The sequence below is a fragment of the Pan paniscus genome, chromosome 1 (assembly GCF_029289425.2).
Source record: "Pan paniscus chromosome 1, NHGRI_mPanPan1-v2.0_pri, whole genome shotgun sequence".
NCBI classification, from domain to species: domain Eukaryota; kingdom Metazoa; phylum Chordata; class Mammalia; order Primates; family Hominidae; genus Pan; species Pan paniscus.
Window position 1 is genome coordinate 133335310 of NC_073249.2, and position 17316 is coordinate 133352625.

Sequence of the window (17316 nt, forward strand, 5' to 3'; positions counted from 1 at the left end):
CACCAGTTGAGGGCCGGAGTGCGCGCCGCCGGCTCAGAGCTGCGCCTGCTGCTGGCCGGGCGGGGGCCGGGGCCGGGGCCGGAGCCGGAGCTGCGGGGCGCACCGGCTAGACGCGCGCGGGATTCTCGGCGGGCACGCCCCGCGGACCATGAGCGTCCCCAGCTCTGGGAGCAGCCGCGGCGCGGGCGGTGCGAGGCCGGCCGCGCGGCGCCTTTGAGCCCCAGCCGGAGGTCCAGAGATCCTGAGAGCCCGAGCGCCCAGCGCCGCGCCGGGAGGTGAGTCTCCGCCGCGCGCCCAGCGTCCTCGGGGTGCTGTTCCTCCCGGGGCGCCTGGGCCTCCCCCATCCCGGTGAGGACACGCTAGGAAGTTTGTTGGACAAAGTTAGGCTCTGGGGAAAGTAGAGCCGGCGCTTGTTGGTCCCTACCCACCCCCGCCAGCGGATTTGGCGTTGGGGGCGGGGGTGACTGAAGTGGGGCTGGGGCTTGCGCTCTCCAGGCCCTCCGAGCGCTCTGGGACTCCCCGAGACGTGGCCCACGGCGGGGAGCGCTCAGCGATTGGCGGCCAGGCATCTTGCTCGGTGACACTCGAGCGGCATCTTCCCGGGCGCTGGCCTCGCCCGACCCCCTGCCCGTCGGAGCTGCTCTGCCGGCCACCCCGCCCTGTCCCGCCCGTCCCCTCTTCGCAGAAGCCGGCCGGGGTCGGGGAGATGCGAGGGCCCAGAGCGCTCTGGTGGAAGCCCAAGGCTCCGAGAAGGCGAGTTTCTCCGGTAATCTCTTGGGAAGTTTGCAAAGAAAGCGAAGGAGCCTGCCCTGTAACTGTTGACAACATCTCCCTCCCTCTCTCCCTTTGTTGAGAAAGAATGAATAGTTGGTTGTGTTGCTCCCTCTGCGTCGCGGTGGGGAGAGGCGAGGGAAGGCAAAGGAAGGGAGGGACGGTGGGAAGGAGGTTCCGATAGATCGTACAGCCCAACTGTCCTTACCCACTTAGGCCGCTGAGGGCGCCGCCGCTTTAAAACGGTGTAATCAGGTGTAGACACTCGTCGAGGAGGAGGTTGAGCGGACTCCGAAGCATCTGGCAAGGCGGCGTGTTCCGTGGGGCGGCGGGTCGGGTCATGGTTGGGGTTAACTCGCTTGAAGCAAGGTGCAAAGGAGGAAAACCATTTTCCTAACCTCATATCTGTTTTCGCTTAAAGCTGTTAGCTGAGATGGAAAGTAGAGCCGTGCGTTCAGATTGTTTTAAACCTTGACTTTATCTCCCAAGGCTACCCAGACCTCCCCAAGGAAAGTACGCTGGCCGAGGGAAGGTCAGTTTGGGAGCTGATAGCCTCCCTTGTGTTGCCTGGGACTGAGTTGAGATCCTGGGGGCTGGGAGAGGCCTCAGTGCTGGGGGTGGGGCCCAGCTCAACACAGGTCCAAGTGGGAAGGGGCTACCCGGGTAACAACCGGGAAGCCCACAGGCAAAGCGCTTGTCTGCGGGCGTGCCAGGGGGTATTGAGGGTAACGTAAAGACCTTGCCAAGCCAGGGGCTCCCACACCACTCCAACTCCAACTTTCTCTAAAGTGCTGCTGAGAAGGCTGGCATTTCCAGGATGACTAACCAAGGTCTAAATCTCCTGTTCATATAGGCAGAACTGCTTGTCAAATGGATGCTAATCTTAAGAACCTTATCGGGTAAATCCTGTACTGTGTTGCTTGAAATACAATCCATGGAGGAATTATTCATACTTGAATCATTTGGCTAGACTTCATAAATTTACTTCAAAAATAAAGGGATACTCTTAATTCCTAAACCCAAGCAAAACTTCATTTTAAGTGGATAAGCCAATTGAATATGTGTGGTTGTTTCATCTCCTCTCTCCATCTGACTCTCCAGAGAAGATATAAAACTACAGATCCAAGTTGTAAATTCTCTGTCATGGGGCAGCCGAGACGGTTACATTTCCAGAGTTTAAAATATAATGAAAAGTTCTTAAAGCTCACATCAGATAACCATTATGAGTTAAACTTGAAAATATCCCGTTTCAGAAATAAAAGAGTAAAATCCAAACAAGTGGGCTGCTTATCTCTGCCTCAGCTTGCAAGATCATCAGTTTCTTTGAGACATCATTGTAAAGCAAGTGAGTTGGGCCTCAGTTCACAAGCATTTCAAAGCCCAGCGACTGACCAGGCCCAGGAAGGCAGCACATGTGGTAAAGTTTGTCAGGCTCGCTCTTGTTCCTGATGTTCACATGAGTCTCAGATTTTCATATCAAGATGCAGAGTCTTTGACTTTTGTATAATATTTCAAAATCTGGCATTAGACTGAGTCAGGACATTGTGTTTGTTTTCCTGCACAGTAGAGAGAAGTCAGATGGCCAGAGTCTCACCTGGGCTTTTTTCTAAAGACTGCATGTAGGCTCACTTGGTTTGCCTGTACGTGTGTCTGTGTCTGTGTCCGTGTCCATGTCCTACTTGGCTTGGTGTCTTTGCATCTATTGTTCTAGGTTAAAACGTTTCCCTCCCCATCCTTCCCAGTTGCAGTCTTCATTTGTGAACTCTCAGAGTTACTTCCTTTGTGAACCCTCAGTATAACAGAGATACAGTGACTCTTATCTGACAAGATAGATAAGAGCAGCCCCTGTCCTGCTTAGAGGGGACCTGCTATTTACTAAGTGCTTGCAGTATTTCAAGAACTTTGTATACACAATCACTTTTAATCTTTACAACAATCTTATGAAATAGCTGTTAAGTCATTTTTTAAAATGAGAAACCGTCAGGTTGAGTAACTTGTCCCAGGCCATACAGCTAGTAAGTCAGTGGCAGAGTAGAGATTTGAACCTGTAGATATCTGCCTCCAAAGCCTAGGTTCTGAGTCATACCATTTTATTTTTAAAAAATCAAATGGTACATAAGAAGTATATAATGACTAGGGACATTGAGACAGAAATATTTCCAAGTGGAGAAAACATGGGAGCCAGAGGCTGGAGACTTGGGTTTAGTCTCCATCAGCTGTCATTCCAACCACTTGTTCCTACGGCAAGACCTTTGCATTTGCCAGATCCCTTGCCTGGAACCCCCTTCAGACCTTTTTTTGACTGGCTCCTTCCCTTGCCTTTTTTCAGGTCTCATGTCATTGTTACCTTTTCAGAGAGGCCTTCCCAGTCCACCCTAATGTAAAGTAGCCCTCCACCCCCAACAGTCATCCTTTGTCAGTTCATCCTGTTTATATTCCTTAGCGTGCTTACAACTTGGATGTTAACTCATTTTCTTGTTTGTATAGGTTGGATTCCTCCATGAGAGCAGGAGCTTGTCTAATTTATTATATCCTTAGCCTTGGTACACCATAAGCCCTCAGAGAATATATATCAAATGAACATTTATTTCCCTTATCTAGAAAAATGGACTGGGAATTACCAGTACTTATGGTCATAATTTATTGTCTGCTTCCTCCAGAGTATTATTAGCTTCATGAGGACAGACCACTTCTGTCTTGTTTAATGCTGTCCCCAACACCTAGCATAGTGCCAGCCATAAAGGAGACCCTCCATGAATGTATGCATTGAAGAATCAATGTTTCTATTGATTGAATGATACTCCTTCATCATCGTTGAATTCTGTTTTGCAGGTAAACAATTATGACTCAATTGCTGTGTACCAAAAAGACTCACTAATCTAGTGGTTCTCAATCCTGGCTTCACATTGGTCAATACTGGAGACTGATGCTAATGTCCCACCCACAGAGATTCTCATTTTATTGTTCTGGGCTGAGGCTTGGGCATCAGGATTTTAAAAGCTTCCCAGAGGATTCTTATGTGTAGCCAGGTTGAGAACCAATGGTTTACGTTTTTATAGTAGAACTCATTCCTTGCTTTGGTCCTTATAGGCTTGAAGAAGCCATGGTGAGAGAGAGCAGGGGTATAATTCATGGGTATTGTATGATTCCTGACAGTTTAAGAGGTACTTCACAGCTGTTATCACATCTGATAATAACAAGTTAAGGGATCTACTCTCTGGTTTAAATATTGCCTTTATGTTGATGATTCCTAAAAATCTCCATCTGCCCTCACTTCTAATTGTGCATACCAGTATCTAACCTCCTCTTAGACCAAATTGTTTGCTGATACCTGACATGCAGCAGCTCCAGTGCTGTGCTTGGTTCCTTCAGGGGTGGGTCCCCTTCTGAAACTAGTTGGCATGTTACAGCATCGCACCACCTTCTGTGGCTGTAGGCTCCTTCCTTCCAGCCAGATGCCTCAAGCTCTGATGTCTCCTCACTCTCTCCTTTCTCTCCCTTTACCCAGCTGCTGCCCCAGGTCAGAATTCTTCATTGTTCCTCCATGGGTTTCACCATCAGCCTCAGTAACCTCCCTGCCTCCTTTTTCTCTCCCCTCCAGAACAACTGGAGTCACCTACTTGGGTACAGACTGGGTTCGGTCCTTCCCTTCCAGATCTTCCCTAGCACTTCCAGTCAAGTCCAGACACCTTGGCAGGGCCTTCAAGACTCCATGGTCTGATGCTAACCTAAGTTGCTTCTGGGAAATGGTTCTCGGCTTCACTCGAGCCACAGCACACAACTTGGAATGTCCTGAGCCTGTGGGGTCACTTCCATGCCTTTATGCATCTGCCATCCTCCCGGGAGGCTTTTCCCCACATGTTAACTTTTCAAAATGCTTTGTCTCTATTGTTGCCCTCTCTGAGCCTTCTCAAGTCCTTTTGTCAAAATTAATTGTTCCTTTCAGCATAAGGGCCTCTATGAATTATTCTTTCTTAGAGTTCATAGTCAGGTATTGGGCCTTAGGCATCTTTGTTTCTCCAGGTGTCTTGTATGAAATAGGCACTTAAATGTTTGTTGAATTGAAGGTAAGAAGGGGAAGTATTAACATCCCTTGTTATTGGAGAATAAATTGAGGTGTTGGTAACTTGAAGGACATTTTAGAACACTTTAGGACAATCTTGAAGTCTAAGTAGATCTTGGGGAAGCAGAGAGGAAACAGGATGCCAAAGGCACTGGTGCTAGGGTGACTTTTGCCCATCATGCTATTGGAAATAGATTTGATCAACAGTGTGGCCCTATGCACATGAAGAAGTTCTGTAGGGTGCTGCAGGCCTCCCCACGAGGTTCTTTGAAATGACCCAGTCCTGTCTGTGAGAAGTCACAACTGTGGTGTGTGTGTGTGTGTGTGTGTGTGTGTAGGGTGGAAGAATCCTAGTCGGTTTACGTCACTTGTGTTCAGGTGGTGGGGCTAGGGAGTTTGGTTTCCTTTCTAATAAGGATGGTTAGCATTGAGCAAGTGCTGACAGTGTGCCAGGTAGTGGCCAGAGCTGGGAGGGGCTGCACAGGACTCTGTCCTATTGTTCTGCACCCACTGTGAGCAGACCTTCTGTGTGGTCCCAGTTGGACATGCAGCAGGCAAGTCCCAGAATTACTGGATTTGACAATGAACCGAGGACAGAGTTAAGATTGTACACCTTCAGTAAAGATGCTCCTTCCATCTCACCCCCAGGACTTCTGTACTTTCCGCTATCTCATGTGGAAGCAGTGGAACGTGTGTGTTTTGTTGTACACACACATACAAACACATGCGTTTTCTTTACACACTCTAATGTCATTGTCTCGGCTCTACTTCTATCAGCTTGTGGAGGGTTGCATTCTCCTTGGTTGTCTTCAAACCACGTCCCAAGTCCGCAGTTCCTTTGTAGAACTGACTCTGCAGTAGTGCTATTAAGTGAGGATTTTCACGCAAAGCTCTTCCCTGAGTAATGCAGTGTTCTTCCCTGAGTAATGCAGTGGAAAGGGTGGTTTGTGAGGAAAGAGGGCTGCTGGGTTGGAGAACAGACTAAGGGGCAGCTCTCCTCACCAGCCCGTGGGAAGGGCTGTATGTTGGGCTTGGCCACCCTGCAGTGCTGTCCAGACGAGTGTCTGATATCATGACTAGTATAAGACAGATCCTGGAGCCTCTATCTCCAGGGGCCAGCCTTTTTTTTTTTTTTTTTTTTTTTTTGCCTCCTATTTCTTTTCCTCTGTGTGTTGGCCTTAAAAATGTATTATATAATTTGTCTTAGGCCAAAACCATAGTTTGCTTTGAAGCTGGAGGCACTGACTCTGCTCAGGGTAAATGCTTCTACTCATGGTCCTAGATAGGAGAGAGTGTCGGGGCTACTTGCTGCACACAGTCTGATGTGCCATTCTCCTTTCCCTTTCCATGCTTCCTTTGCCCCCCACCATTTTTTTTCTTTTCTTCTTCCCTTCTCCTGTCTATTCTTCCCCGACTGTACAGGCACCCATGGGCATTACCTAACCCTGCTGGTGGCAGGCAGATCCTGACCCCTCTGTGGGGGCCATGTACATGCAGCCCCCACCCCAGTGGCTTTCCTCTGCAGCTGAGCCTGCTGGTGTATGGCAGAATGGCCCACCTCCTGACCCTGACCCTAGCCCGTGTTCACTAATTAGAGTGCATTGATTTATTTATCAACACTGGGTCTTTGCCAGAAAAATTCTGTCCCATCCTGTGTAGCACAACTGAGGACTGGTCTGGCACTGAAGACAATTCTAGCAGCTAAAGAATTTCAATAATCCCTGCCTGTTCTTATCATTTACAGGGCAGTGAAAATATGTGAGCTAATTATCTAACAGTTTATAATATTTTCTTTTGTACATTTATTACTGCAACTATGAGTCCTCCCTTAATCATCTTTTTTTGCTAGTTGTGCATGGCTTATATGCCTCTAACAACTCTGAAAGTGTTTGCCCTCTTGGTTTTGCTGCCAACCCAGGACAATTCCTATGTAGGATCATTTCAGGAGGAAGATAAGTAAACTTCCCATTCTTATTAGACTCCACTAGTGATGCCATTAAATGTTGATCTGTTAATGGTCTGTGAATATTTCATTTTATGTGGCATATTTCCATTTCCTTTTGTAAGTAGGAAGTCAGTTCTTGTGACTCTCATAGATTTATACCTTCACTCTTTTCTTTCCCCCTTAGAGTTGAGAATTATGGCTGCAGGAAAATTTGCAAGGCTTCCCAGAAACATGCCGGTGAATCACCAGTTCCCCCTGGCCTCATCTATGGACCTTCTGAGCAGCAGGTCCCCTCTCGCTGAGCATCGCCCAGATGCCTATCAAGATGTGTCTATACATGGCACCCTTCCACGGAAGAAAAAAGGTCCTCCTCCCATAAGGTCCTGTGATGACTTCAGTCACATGGGCACCCTCCCCCACTCCAAATCCCCACGGCAGAACTCGCCTGTGACCCAGGATGGCATCCAGGAGAGCCCATGGCAGGACCGGCACGGCGAAACCTTCACCTTCAGGTAACTTCTGTAATTTCACTAGTGAAGATGATTTGTCTTAAACAGCTTTTTAAAAGGTTTTTATGGCCGGGCGTGGTGGCTCACACCTGTAATCCCAGCACTTTGGGAGGCTGAGATGGGTGGATCATGAGGTTAGGAGTTCGAGACCAGACCAACATGGTGAAACCCTGTCTATACTAAAAATACAAAAATTAGCTGGGCATGGTGGCATGTGCCTGTAATCCCAGCTACTCAGGAGGCTAAGGCAGGAGAACCACTTGAATCCGGGAGGCAGAGGTTGCAGTAAGCCGAGATCGCTCCACTGCACTCCAGCCTGGGCAACAGAGTGAGACTCCGAAGTTTTTATTAGGAAAAACGTCAAACATACACAAAGTTGAGTGAATAATTAACTCCCATGCACCTGTCAGCCGGCTCCAACAGTTACCAGCTCAAGGCCAGTCCCGTTTTGTCTGTACTCCCACCTACTTCCCTTCTTTGGTATTATTTTGAAGCAAATCTCAGATTTCATATTATTTCATCTGGAAATATTTTGGTATGTTCCTTTCAAAGATAAGGACTCTTATTTTAAAAACTATATAACCACAATGTAAAAAAACTATAACACCTAAATAAAAACCACTTCTTAACATTATGTAACATTTGAGGGTATTTTAAAATCCAGCTTCCTCTCTTAAGTCCCTTAAAAGAAAGCCCAAGTATTTTCTTTTTATCATAGCATCAGATTCTGAACTATGTCCATCCACTTCTATAGAGATGCCAGGATGTCTATAAATTAGACCCCATATCTCCTTATATTTAGTTGTCAGCATGCTGAAATAAAATTTTATATGGATGCACCAGCAGGTCAGCTTCAGAATACTTTAGGACAAGAATTGATTTTTCCCTCTCTGTGACAGAGATCTGGGTAAATGAGCCTTATGGTTGTAAATGCTTTTTCTCTGGGTTTGTAATGGGCCTGGCTGTGATTGGTTTCTGCCTGTTAGAGCTAGTTTGGAAACTGCACTCCTTTTCCTGTTGGGGAAGATCAGCAGCCTGGGATGCTATCTGGTAAAGAATGGGACTGTTTCTTTTGTTATCTCTCTTTTTGTCCAAGCTTGTCGCAAAGCCACTTGGATCCTAGCTCATTTATTTGTTCAATATTTATATATGGAGCACCTATATTAGAGTATGTTGATTTCATAAGCCCCAGGGCTTACCAGGAAAATTCTGCTCAGTCCTTCTGATTATCTTAAATGAAGGGCTGGTCCAGCATTGAAAACATTCTAGCAGCCAAATTATTGAGCAGTCTGTTCTTGCCCTTTTATAGGGTGGTGGAAATATGTGGACTAACAGGGTAGCAGTGGAGCATCTGAAGCAATGTCTTCCCAGAGTTTACATTCTAGTGAGCGCATTAGGTAGTATGTACAAATAAATAAGACAACTGCAGATTATACCAAATGCTATAGAGGAAATGGAGTGATATGCTGGAGATTTATTGGAAGTGGTACATTTTTGGTAGGATGAACAGGTTTCTGAGATGATATTTAAGCTCATATTTGTATAATGAGGGAAAGCAACCATGGGCCTTCCAGGCTGTTGCAGGCATAGGGAAGTCAAGTGCAGAGAACTGGAGATGGGAGCAAGTTTGGCATGTTTGAAACCGCAAAAGGAACTGGAATGGCCTGTGGCTGGAGTGTAGCACATTGAGAGGAGAACAGTGTTGGTGTTGGTGCAAAGCTAGGTGAACAAGAGTTCAGAATTATTCTCAGTTCCATAATTGCAGTAGTACAAGAAGAAAATAAGTGGAGGCCCAGATAATCTCCATAGAAACCACTAGAGAGCCCTGAACTGCTTCTGTCACCAGATTAGGACATTCCTTGGGGTATCCTGGGGGTTAGAAGGCCCTGGACCGGCTCCACAAAATCTAGGTGGGTGACCTCCCAGCTCAGAAAGTTGGCAGGCAGCCACTGCTGGAATGGGTGAACATGGAGGTGCATACCTGTGCACAGGATTGTTAATATCGCATAATTGGCACTTAAGGGGCAAGAATGCAGGAGGTGAGCAGCAAAGACAGGTAACTTCTGGCCTGCTAAAGATGAGCACAGATGCCAGGCTGTGTGATATGGAGTCAGAACCAACTGTTAGCTGGCTTATGGTGGACCGCTTTTCATTTATTAACTTAAACTGTCCTGAGCTAGGTGTCTACCATGTACTAGACACAGACAGTTTATAGACTTACTCCTTGAAGTTCTGAGGCCCTGGCTAGGTGCCAGCTCTTACAAAGGGAAACTCCACACTAGGGGGGTGGGTGGGGAGGTAGTAGTGATGGAGTCACCCTTCCTATCTTGGGGAAGTTCTTGGTAACACCCAAGGTCCAAGCTGTCAAGCTGCCAAGAGTGTAAAGCTTTTTGATTTGAAAACTGACTTGGACAGAGGTCATATTTCTGTAAAAGATCTTATCGGAGGGTGGGTGCAGGTCCTGAGTTTGAAGTCCAGGCTGTGGAAGACTTAACAAGCACTCCTGGTTTAGGGTTTGTTTATGATTGAGAGCTATGTTAATCCAAATTCACATCTTTTTTTCTTAACTGAAAATATCTTATTGTTAAAGATGAATACAGGAAGTAACAAATGCATATCCCTCAAAAATTGTGCTGAGTGAGAAGGCACATGGTTCTCTGTTAAAGGGTCATAAAGTCCTACCCTGCTCTGTACTACTATTAATATATTTATTTCTCTAACACACTAAAAAAAAATCTCCTGAGGTGTTCCCAATTTTGAGGAGTTCAAAATACCTTATATTCTTTTTTTGTTAAGTATTCTTAATAAGATTATAAGCTGCCTCAATTCCTTTTTGAAACCAGCAATGATATAAACAAAGTTTTTGCATATGCAAAGCTAGGACCAAGCAGCCTGAATGAGAACCCAAGGCTCTAGAGAAGGAGGTTTTGCCAAAGGTGCCACAGCAAAAATACAGTGAGAGAAATGGAACTTCTCATTCAACTCTTCCAGTTGAAAGGAGCTGCGAAACACCAACCATTCACTCCAGCTCAGTCACCTCTTTTTTTCTTTTCGTAGTGAATTCAGGGGTTAATTTCAGTTGACAGTGACTTGCCCAGATGTCAGCTCTGAAAACATTGCATCTCATCATGTTGGGTATTGGCCTGACGGGTATTGGCATGAAGATAGTGGGCCGCCTTGGATGTCTCCTGCCTCCTCTATCTTGCTCAGAGGGAGGCCCTCCAGATAAGCACCTCTTTGTCTTGTGAAGTACTCTGTTGCAAGTTTGCTCTTTTCCAAAAAAATATGTTTAGCTTGTTAATCATTAAAAAGTCACCTTTATAGGCCGGGCTTGGTGGCTCACGCCTGTAATCCCAGCACTTTGGGCAGCCGAGGTGGGCAGATCACGAGGTCAGGAGTTCAAGACCATCCTGGCCAACATGACGAAACTCCATCTCCATTAAAAATACAAAAAAATTAGCTGGGCATATTGGCGTGTGCTTGTAATCCCAGCTACTTAGGAGACTGAGGCAAGAGAATCGCTTGAACCTGGGAGGTGGAGGTTGCAGTGAGCTGAGATCACGCCACTGCACTCTGCCTTGGGTGACAGAGTGAGACTCCATTTCAAAAAATAATAATAATAACCTTTATTATAATTGAACATTCATTGAAAATACATCCTCTCGGAGGCCCAAGACAAAGCAGAGGAAATCTCCTCTTTGACCTTAAAACTTGCATGATTAAGCTTTCATATCTACATGTGTCATTTCCTCCATTATTAATTCCTCCATTATTAATTATCCCAATAATTATAACATGAATAATTATCCTAATATTATTAATTATCTCCTACATTTTATAGTTTTCAGATAGCTTAAAGGATATGTTCATAAACTACCTTGTTTGAACATTGTAACCCTGTGTGAGAGACATAGCAGATTTCATTATGAACATTATCACCATCATCAGTGTCATCATTTAGAGTTGAGGAAATGGGTTCAGGGATGTTGAGGCACCTAAGATCATACCTTAATGGATGACTGAGCTAGGATTAGAACCTAGAAAGTATTATAGGGCCTTCCCCAGACAGTGTGTTCCATAGCCTCCGAAGAATGTTGGCACCAGCTGTGGGCATCCTCTGAGCTATCTTCTTGCACAGGGGTCAGTACCCTGCTTGTATTCAGTGCTTTGGACACCTACTTTGGGGAGAATGGAGCCTTGCCTGCTGAGAGCCAGGCAGAAGGCAGGCCTGGAAGGGGGAGTTGGTCTTCTCTTTTGGTGACTGTATCTCTTGGCTTTGTTGTTGTCTTGGCTGCCCTTGGATGTACTTGTGGTTTTGAAAGAGGGCCAAAGCCAGAAGCCAGGGAGCTCTTAAACCTGCTGCTTGATGTCACAGAAGGAGCCTTTGTTCTGCAAGCAGACCCAGGTTTCTCTGAGAGGTCTACAGACAGGATTTCCTCTTGACATTCACATTGTTCAGCTGATATCCCCTTGATTCATTTATCTTCAAGGATGAATTTTTATTATTATTTATTTTTATATTTTTCCATAAGTTATTGGAATACAGGTGGTATTTGGTTACATGAGTGAGTTCTTCAGTGGTGATTTGTGAGATTTTGGTGTACCCATCACCCAAGCAATATACACTGCACCCTATTTGTAGTCTTTTATCCCTCGCTCCCCTCCCACTCTTCCCTCCAAGTCCCCAAAGTCCATTGTATCATTCTTATGCCTTTGCATCTCATAGCTTAGCTCCTACATATCAGTGAGAACATACGATGTTTGGTTTTCCATTCCTGAGTCACTTCACTTAGAATAATAGTCTCCAGTCTCATCCAGGTCACTGCAAATGCTGTTAATTCATTCTCAAGGATGAATTTGTATTCAAATCTGGAATCTTCCTTGGGCTGAGAGGGGACTGGTTCCTGTTGTCGGGATGTCTGTGTTGCTAGGCTAGCTGAGGGATCAGTGCTTGGATACCATTCAGGTCTTTTTCCTGCCTGTGGGTATGTGGAGGCACACATTCCTGGGAACAGCTGTGAGTGCCTAATTCCTTCGGCCTCTTGTGCTGTGGGAGCATGTGGTAGGACAATGTGGTGTTTCATTAGTTTGCATGAGTGGAACTGACTGACTCGTCACAAGTGTTTTAACTGACAGTGGCCAGAAAGTCTGCAGAATTATCCCTAGTTAAAATGAGCAGTACATTTTCCCAGGCAGTAAGTAACCTACCCTGTCACAATGTTAGATCTTCAAGGTTGAAGCAAAGATGTAAGGTCCAGAATCTATGCAGCTTTTTTCCTCTAAAACATTGATTTAAAGCCCTAACTCTGGGCTGTATCAATGCCCTCATCTGAAAAATGGTTTTAGTTATTCCTCCTCGGAACCATTGGTTTCTGTAACTACTGCCTTCTCTTTAACAAAGCAAGATGTTCCCTCAGACACGCAAATACACCAGCCTTTAGCTGAGGGTTAATCAGAAGGATGTACGATGCGAAGGTCCACACGCAAACATCTGCAGTTTATTTATACCCAGGCATGTCTGCTGTCTGCAAATTGGAAGCTTTTTGTGTACTTTTTGGAGAAAAAAATTGGATTTTGAGTTAAAAAAAAAAATCTTGGGCCGGGTGCGGTGGCTTATTGCCTGTATTCCCAGCACTTTGGGAGGCTGAGGCAGGTGGATCACCTGAGGTCAGGAGTTCGAGACCAGCCTGGCCAACATGGTGAAACCCTGTCTCTACTAATAATACAAAAATTAGTTGGGCGTAGTGGCACATGCCTATAATCCCAGCTACTGGGGAGGCTGAGGCAGGAGAATCACTTGAACTCGGGAGGCGGAGGTTTTAGTGAGTCAAGATCACACCACTACTCTCCAGCCTGGATGACGAGAGTAGAACTCTGTCTTAGAAAAAAAAAAAAGAAAAAAAAAAGCTTTTACTAGATTAATAGATTCTGTTTAATAGAAGGTATACTTAGCATAGTGACAATGGCTTAACAGCCCAAGTTCAAGAATGTTTCTGAAAAGTAATAGTCCATGGGTTGAATTGATGTTTTTATAAGTTTAAAGTTGAGTTTTAGTAACATTTTGAAACACCCCTCGGTGTTTGAACGCAGCTGTTGCAAATGGTTTAGTGCATTCTGAGGAATGGTGAATGTCCTGGTCCCTGGTGGCCTCTGGTGTGCTGAGGACAGGAGCAGCTGGGTCAGAGGTGAGCTCAACGCCTGCATCTTGCGCTGCTCCTGGATTGAAGAAGCCCAGAGGGTGGGAAGTGCCTGCAGATCTACCAGCTGTCTGATGGTTGTCCTAAATCCTCTACTGACAAGGATGATTTGAACCTAAATGCCAGGATCTACGCATTCTCAGCTGTTCTGGGGCAAAAAAAAAAATTGTTAACAGATTGCAAACCACAACCAAGAAAATGATCAGAGAATTACACAATGCAGTCCTTGTTGAGTGGAGCTGCGTAACATCTCCTCTGGACTGCCCCCTCCTCACTCCCACCCCAGGACAGACCTGTTTTAAATCATGTTTTTTTTCAGGCCACCAGCATGCTATTTGGGAAAGGTGAGGTATTTTAGTCTTCTGGGTTTTTCACGCCCCTCAATATATGTTAAAACACCTTGTAAACAGAGGTGCTATGCAGTTATAAATTATTACTCATATTCTTATCACATGTGGATTTGCGAGCCAGCCTAGCCTGGCTAGAATACACAAGCTGGAGAAGTCTTAGTTGTAAGCTAAAGGAGTAGTTGCTGTGGTTGATTGGAAGGAGACTGTCCTCAGGGGGATTGGACTAGGTGGCCAGACTGGCCTGAGCCACATGGCTGATATGCCCTCAGGTCATGCTTCGGAATGGTGTCACTATCCAGTCTGTCACCAAGAGGCTAGCTGTGGGATTGGATGTAGAATTTCAAGCTCTCTTCTTAGAGGCCCCAAAGACAAGCATATAGGGCCTTGTTTGAAGGACTGTGCTGTTATTTACAAGTTAGAGAGGTCTGAGAAACCTTCCCTAGTTGCCCCAGCTTTTATGCAGTGTGATCTGTCTGTAGGTCCAGTTTGCCTGTGAGTATAATCACTGAAGATAAAATAACTCCTTTTGTGAAGAGGAGAAAAAACACAAGACAGATAATCCAGAGGTTTCAGTTCATATCCTTGTTTTTGCCACTTGTTAGATGTGTGAACTCTATAGCAAGTTCTAAACCATAAAGTGGGAGCGTAAATAGCCCATCCGAGAAGTGCTATGAAGGTTAACTGCTCACTAAATATGAAGGCTCCACAGAATCTCAGAGCTCTGACTTTCACACTTGACCCTGGTACACCCTACTGGGAATCTGCGTTGAGCAGGTCCCATGCCTGCTCCTAGCTCCCACCTGGTCACCAGCAGTTTCTTCTTCTCCTGCTCAGCTCTGCTGGGACGCCTGGCTCAAAGCCACTGAGGCCCTTGCTGGGATGTCGACGTAGCCGTGGCTATCAAAGAAAGCCACTAGTGACCTTGAGGCTGATTCCAGCAGCCTGACTTGGTAGCTTTGTGACCTTGAGTAAGTTATTTTACCTTTCTGAGTCTCCATGTCCTCAAAGGGTGACTCTAAGGATCAGATACAATCTCATGTGAGGGTGCCTAACACAGAACCTGGCAGAGAGGAGGCTCAGACTGATGGATTTCCTTCCTTCCTTCCTCCTGGAAGGCTAGAGCTGGGAGGTGCCTAATCCTTTGGTGTAACCTGAGATCGCGTTCAATGACGGCAGCTTCTGTGGGAGAAAGTTTCTCACATGTTGATGGAGTCTGGCTGGAATCCCTCTATCTGAGCCTGCCCTACAGCAATGAGTCTTGGCCAACACTCAACAGTTTATAGGTATAACAACTACGCAGTGCACTAAAATATCAGCATACCATTGTACTAATACACAAAACAGAGCCTGTCTTCAGTGAACGGGCCCCGAGCCTTTGCCTGATTGTTCTTGTGCTTAATATCAGTGTCTTTGCTGTTTATTCTTCGATGCATATTTATTAGCTTGTTTTATGCCAGGCATTGTGCTAGATGCCAGGTACCTAGTAAAGCACGAAATAGATGTATCCCCTGTCCTTAGGGAGTTCTCAGTTTAGGGGGCATTCAGGCAAATGCATCATTAAGTACGTAACTACAAAATGAGGAGGTACAAGGAAGATACAACATCAGAGGACCCCAAGTTACTTAGACTGGTGGAGAGAAGGCCTCTCTGGTATGGGAATTTGAAGATTTGATATAAAAAGAGAATATATTTCAGTAATAATTTTTATGTAACCGTGTTGAAATGATAATGTCTTTGAAATAGTAGGTTAAATAAAGGATTAAAATTAACTTCAGCTATTTTTTAAATTGACTATCAGAAAATTTAAAATTACCCATGTGGCTCACGTTGTGTTTTTATTGGCTAGCACTGGTCTAGATTTGGGTAAGGAGTTCAGATTTTCTCTGTAGGGCAAAAGGAAATCTACCTTTAAAGGATTTTAAGCAAGGGAATGGCACGATCAGTTTTTAGAAGATTGCTTTGTCTCCCTGTGGAGAAGGATTGATGGAGAAGAGGATGAGGAGGGAAGGCAGGAGGTGGTTGTAAAAGTACAGGGAGCAGGTGGGGTTCTGCACTAGGGTGGTGGTAGAGGAGGGAAGTCTGTGGATTCGAGATATAGTTTGCAGGTACAGTCTGCCATATCTGCTGAGGTTTGGATATGGTGGGGTGGGGGAGAGGTATAGTCAAGCATGGCTCAGGCAGCTGGGTATATGGGATAGGGCATTTGCTGAGATAGGGAAGCCTGGGAGAGGACCAAGGCTTTATTTGTTTGGTTGATTGCATTTTCTTAGGGAAGGGGGTTATGGTAGATTGCTGAGAATCAGGACTTCTGTTTGGGGTTTGCTAAGTTTGAGATGCATGCATGTCTAAGTGGAGGTGTTAAACAGACAGGCGGTTGGAATTATGAGCCTGGAGCTCTGCAAAAAAGGTCTGGCCTAAAAGGTATAAAGTTAGGAGTCTGCACAGAAGTGAAATTAAAGCCATGGAAATGGATGCCATCGTCAAAGGAGAGATCTAGAGCTCTGTGTAAAGAGTAAAGGGAAGGAACCCTAAGAACGACCTCAGAGGAATCCCAGCACAGTTTGTTCCAGGGAGTCAGCAGAGGAGGCCGAGTGCAGAGAAATAAGATAGGATATGGATAGATAGGATCTGGATAGGGTTGGTGTTCAAAAGAAGATTTTTTTTTTTTTTAGATGATAGACAGAATTCAATAGGAGACTATCTTGCCATTTAAACTAAAACAAAACATATTTTATCCACTACTTGATTTTTTAAATAAGGCAGACATGTTTTCAGGGCCACCCTCCCTGGGGTCTGTGTCAGCAGCATGGTGATTATACTCCTGTGGTTTCTTCCCAGCGGTCCTGGACATTCCCCAAGGACCCTGTAGACAGAGGAGGTACATGGACACTGCAGTGTCTGCCTTTGCCTAAAGGGTGATGGCTGCTTTTTCAAGGTTTAGGTAGGTGGCCACGTTGAGGATGGGTGTCGCCCTGGAAGACAGGTCAAGGGGATATGTTCCTTTATCTGGTAGGCAGAAGCCCTTCCTCTTAGAGGCTTGAGGACATTATCTCAAAGCCATAGCATTTTTATTCTGCCTCTCGATTAGTTAGAAAAAGCCTTTACAAACACACTCTTTCAGAAGCCGGTAGGGAATGGGTGGGGGTGGGGTAGATGGGACTGGTGGGATTGGAGGAAGGGCAGATAGATAGCAGCCAAACAAAGCATCTGCTTTTATCAGAAGTGCTGTGTTTGAGCTTAGACAGCCTGAAGCCTGATGATTCACTGATGCCAGATCCTCTCTGCCTGCCAAGAGACATACTGGCCTTGATACGGTTTTTCTTGTTCTTACCCTATTCAATTTGACTGACTGCTGCCAAGTTAAAATTTCAACAGTGGCTTTTAGCTTCATGCTGTCACTAGAATTCTGCTGAGCCCAGGTTAACCCATGACTGGGTCAAGTTTTTATCAACCAGTACCACTGTGTATTAGTCTTGGATTC

General features: G+C 45.6%; 1 protein-coding gene across 2 annotated transcripts in view; it reads left to right on the plus strand.

The window, feature by feature from the left end:
• Window positions 1–17316, plus strand: part of BCAR3 (BCAR3 adaptor protein, NSP family member) — a 277512-nt gene that overhangs the window by 157480 nt on the left and 102716 nt on the right. For both annotated transcript variants that reach the window (XM_063606785.1, XM_063606784.1), the window contains exon 4: window positions 6964–7291. In XM_063606785.1, the coding sequence (XP_063462855.1) occupies window positions 6975–7291 (317 nt within the window). In that variant the 5' untranslated portion in view covers window positions 6964–6974. The remainder of the gene's footprint in view (window positions 1–6963; window positions 7292–17316) is intronic.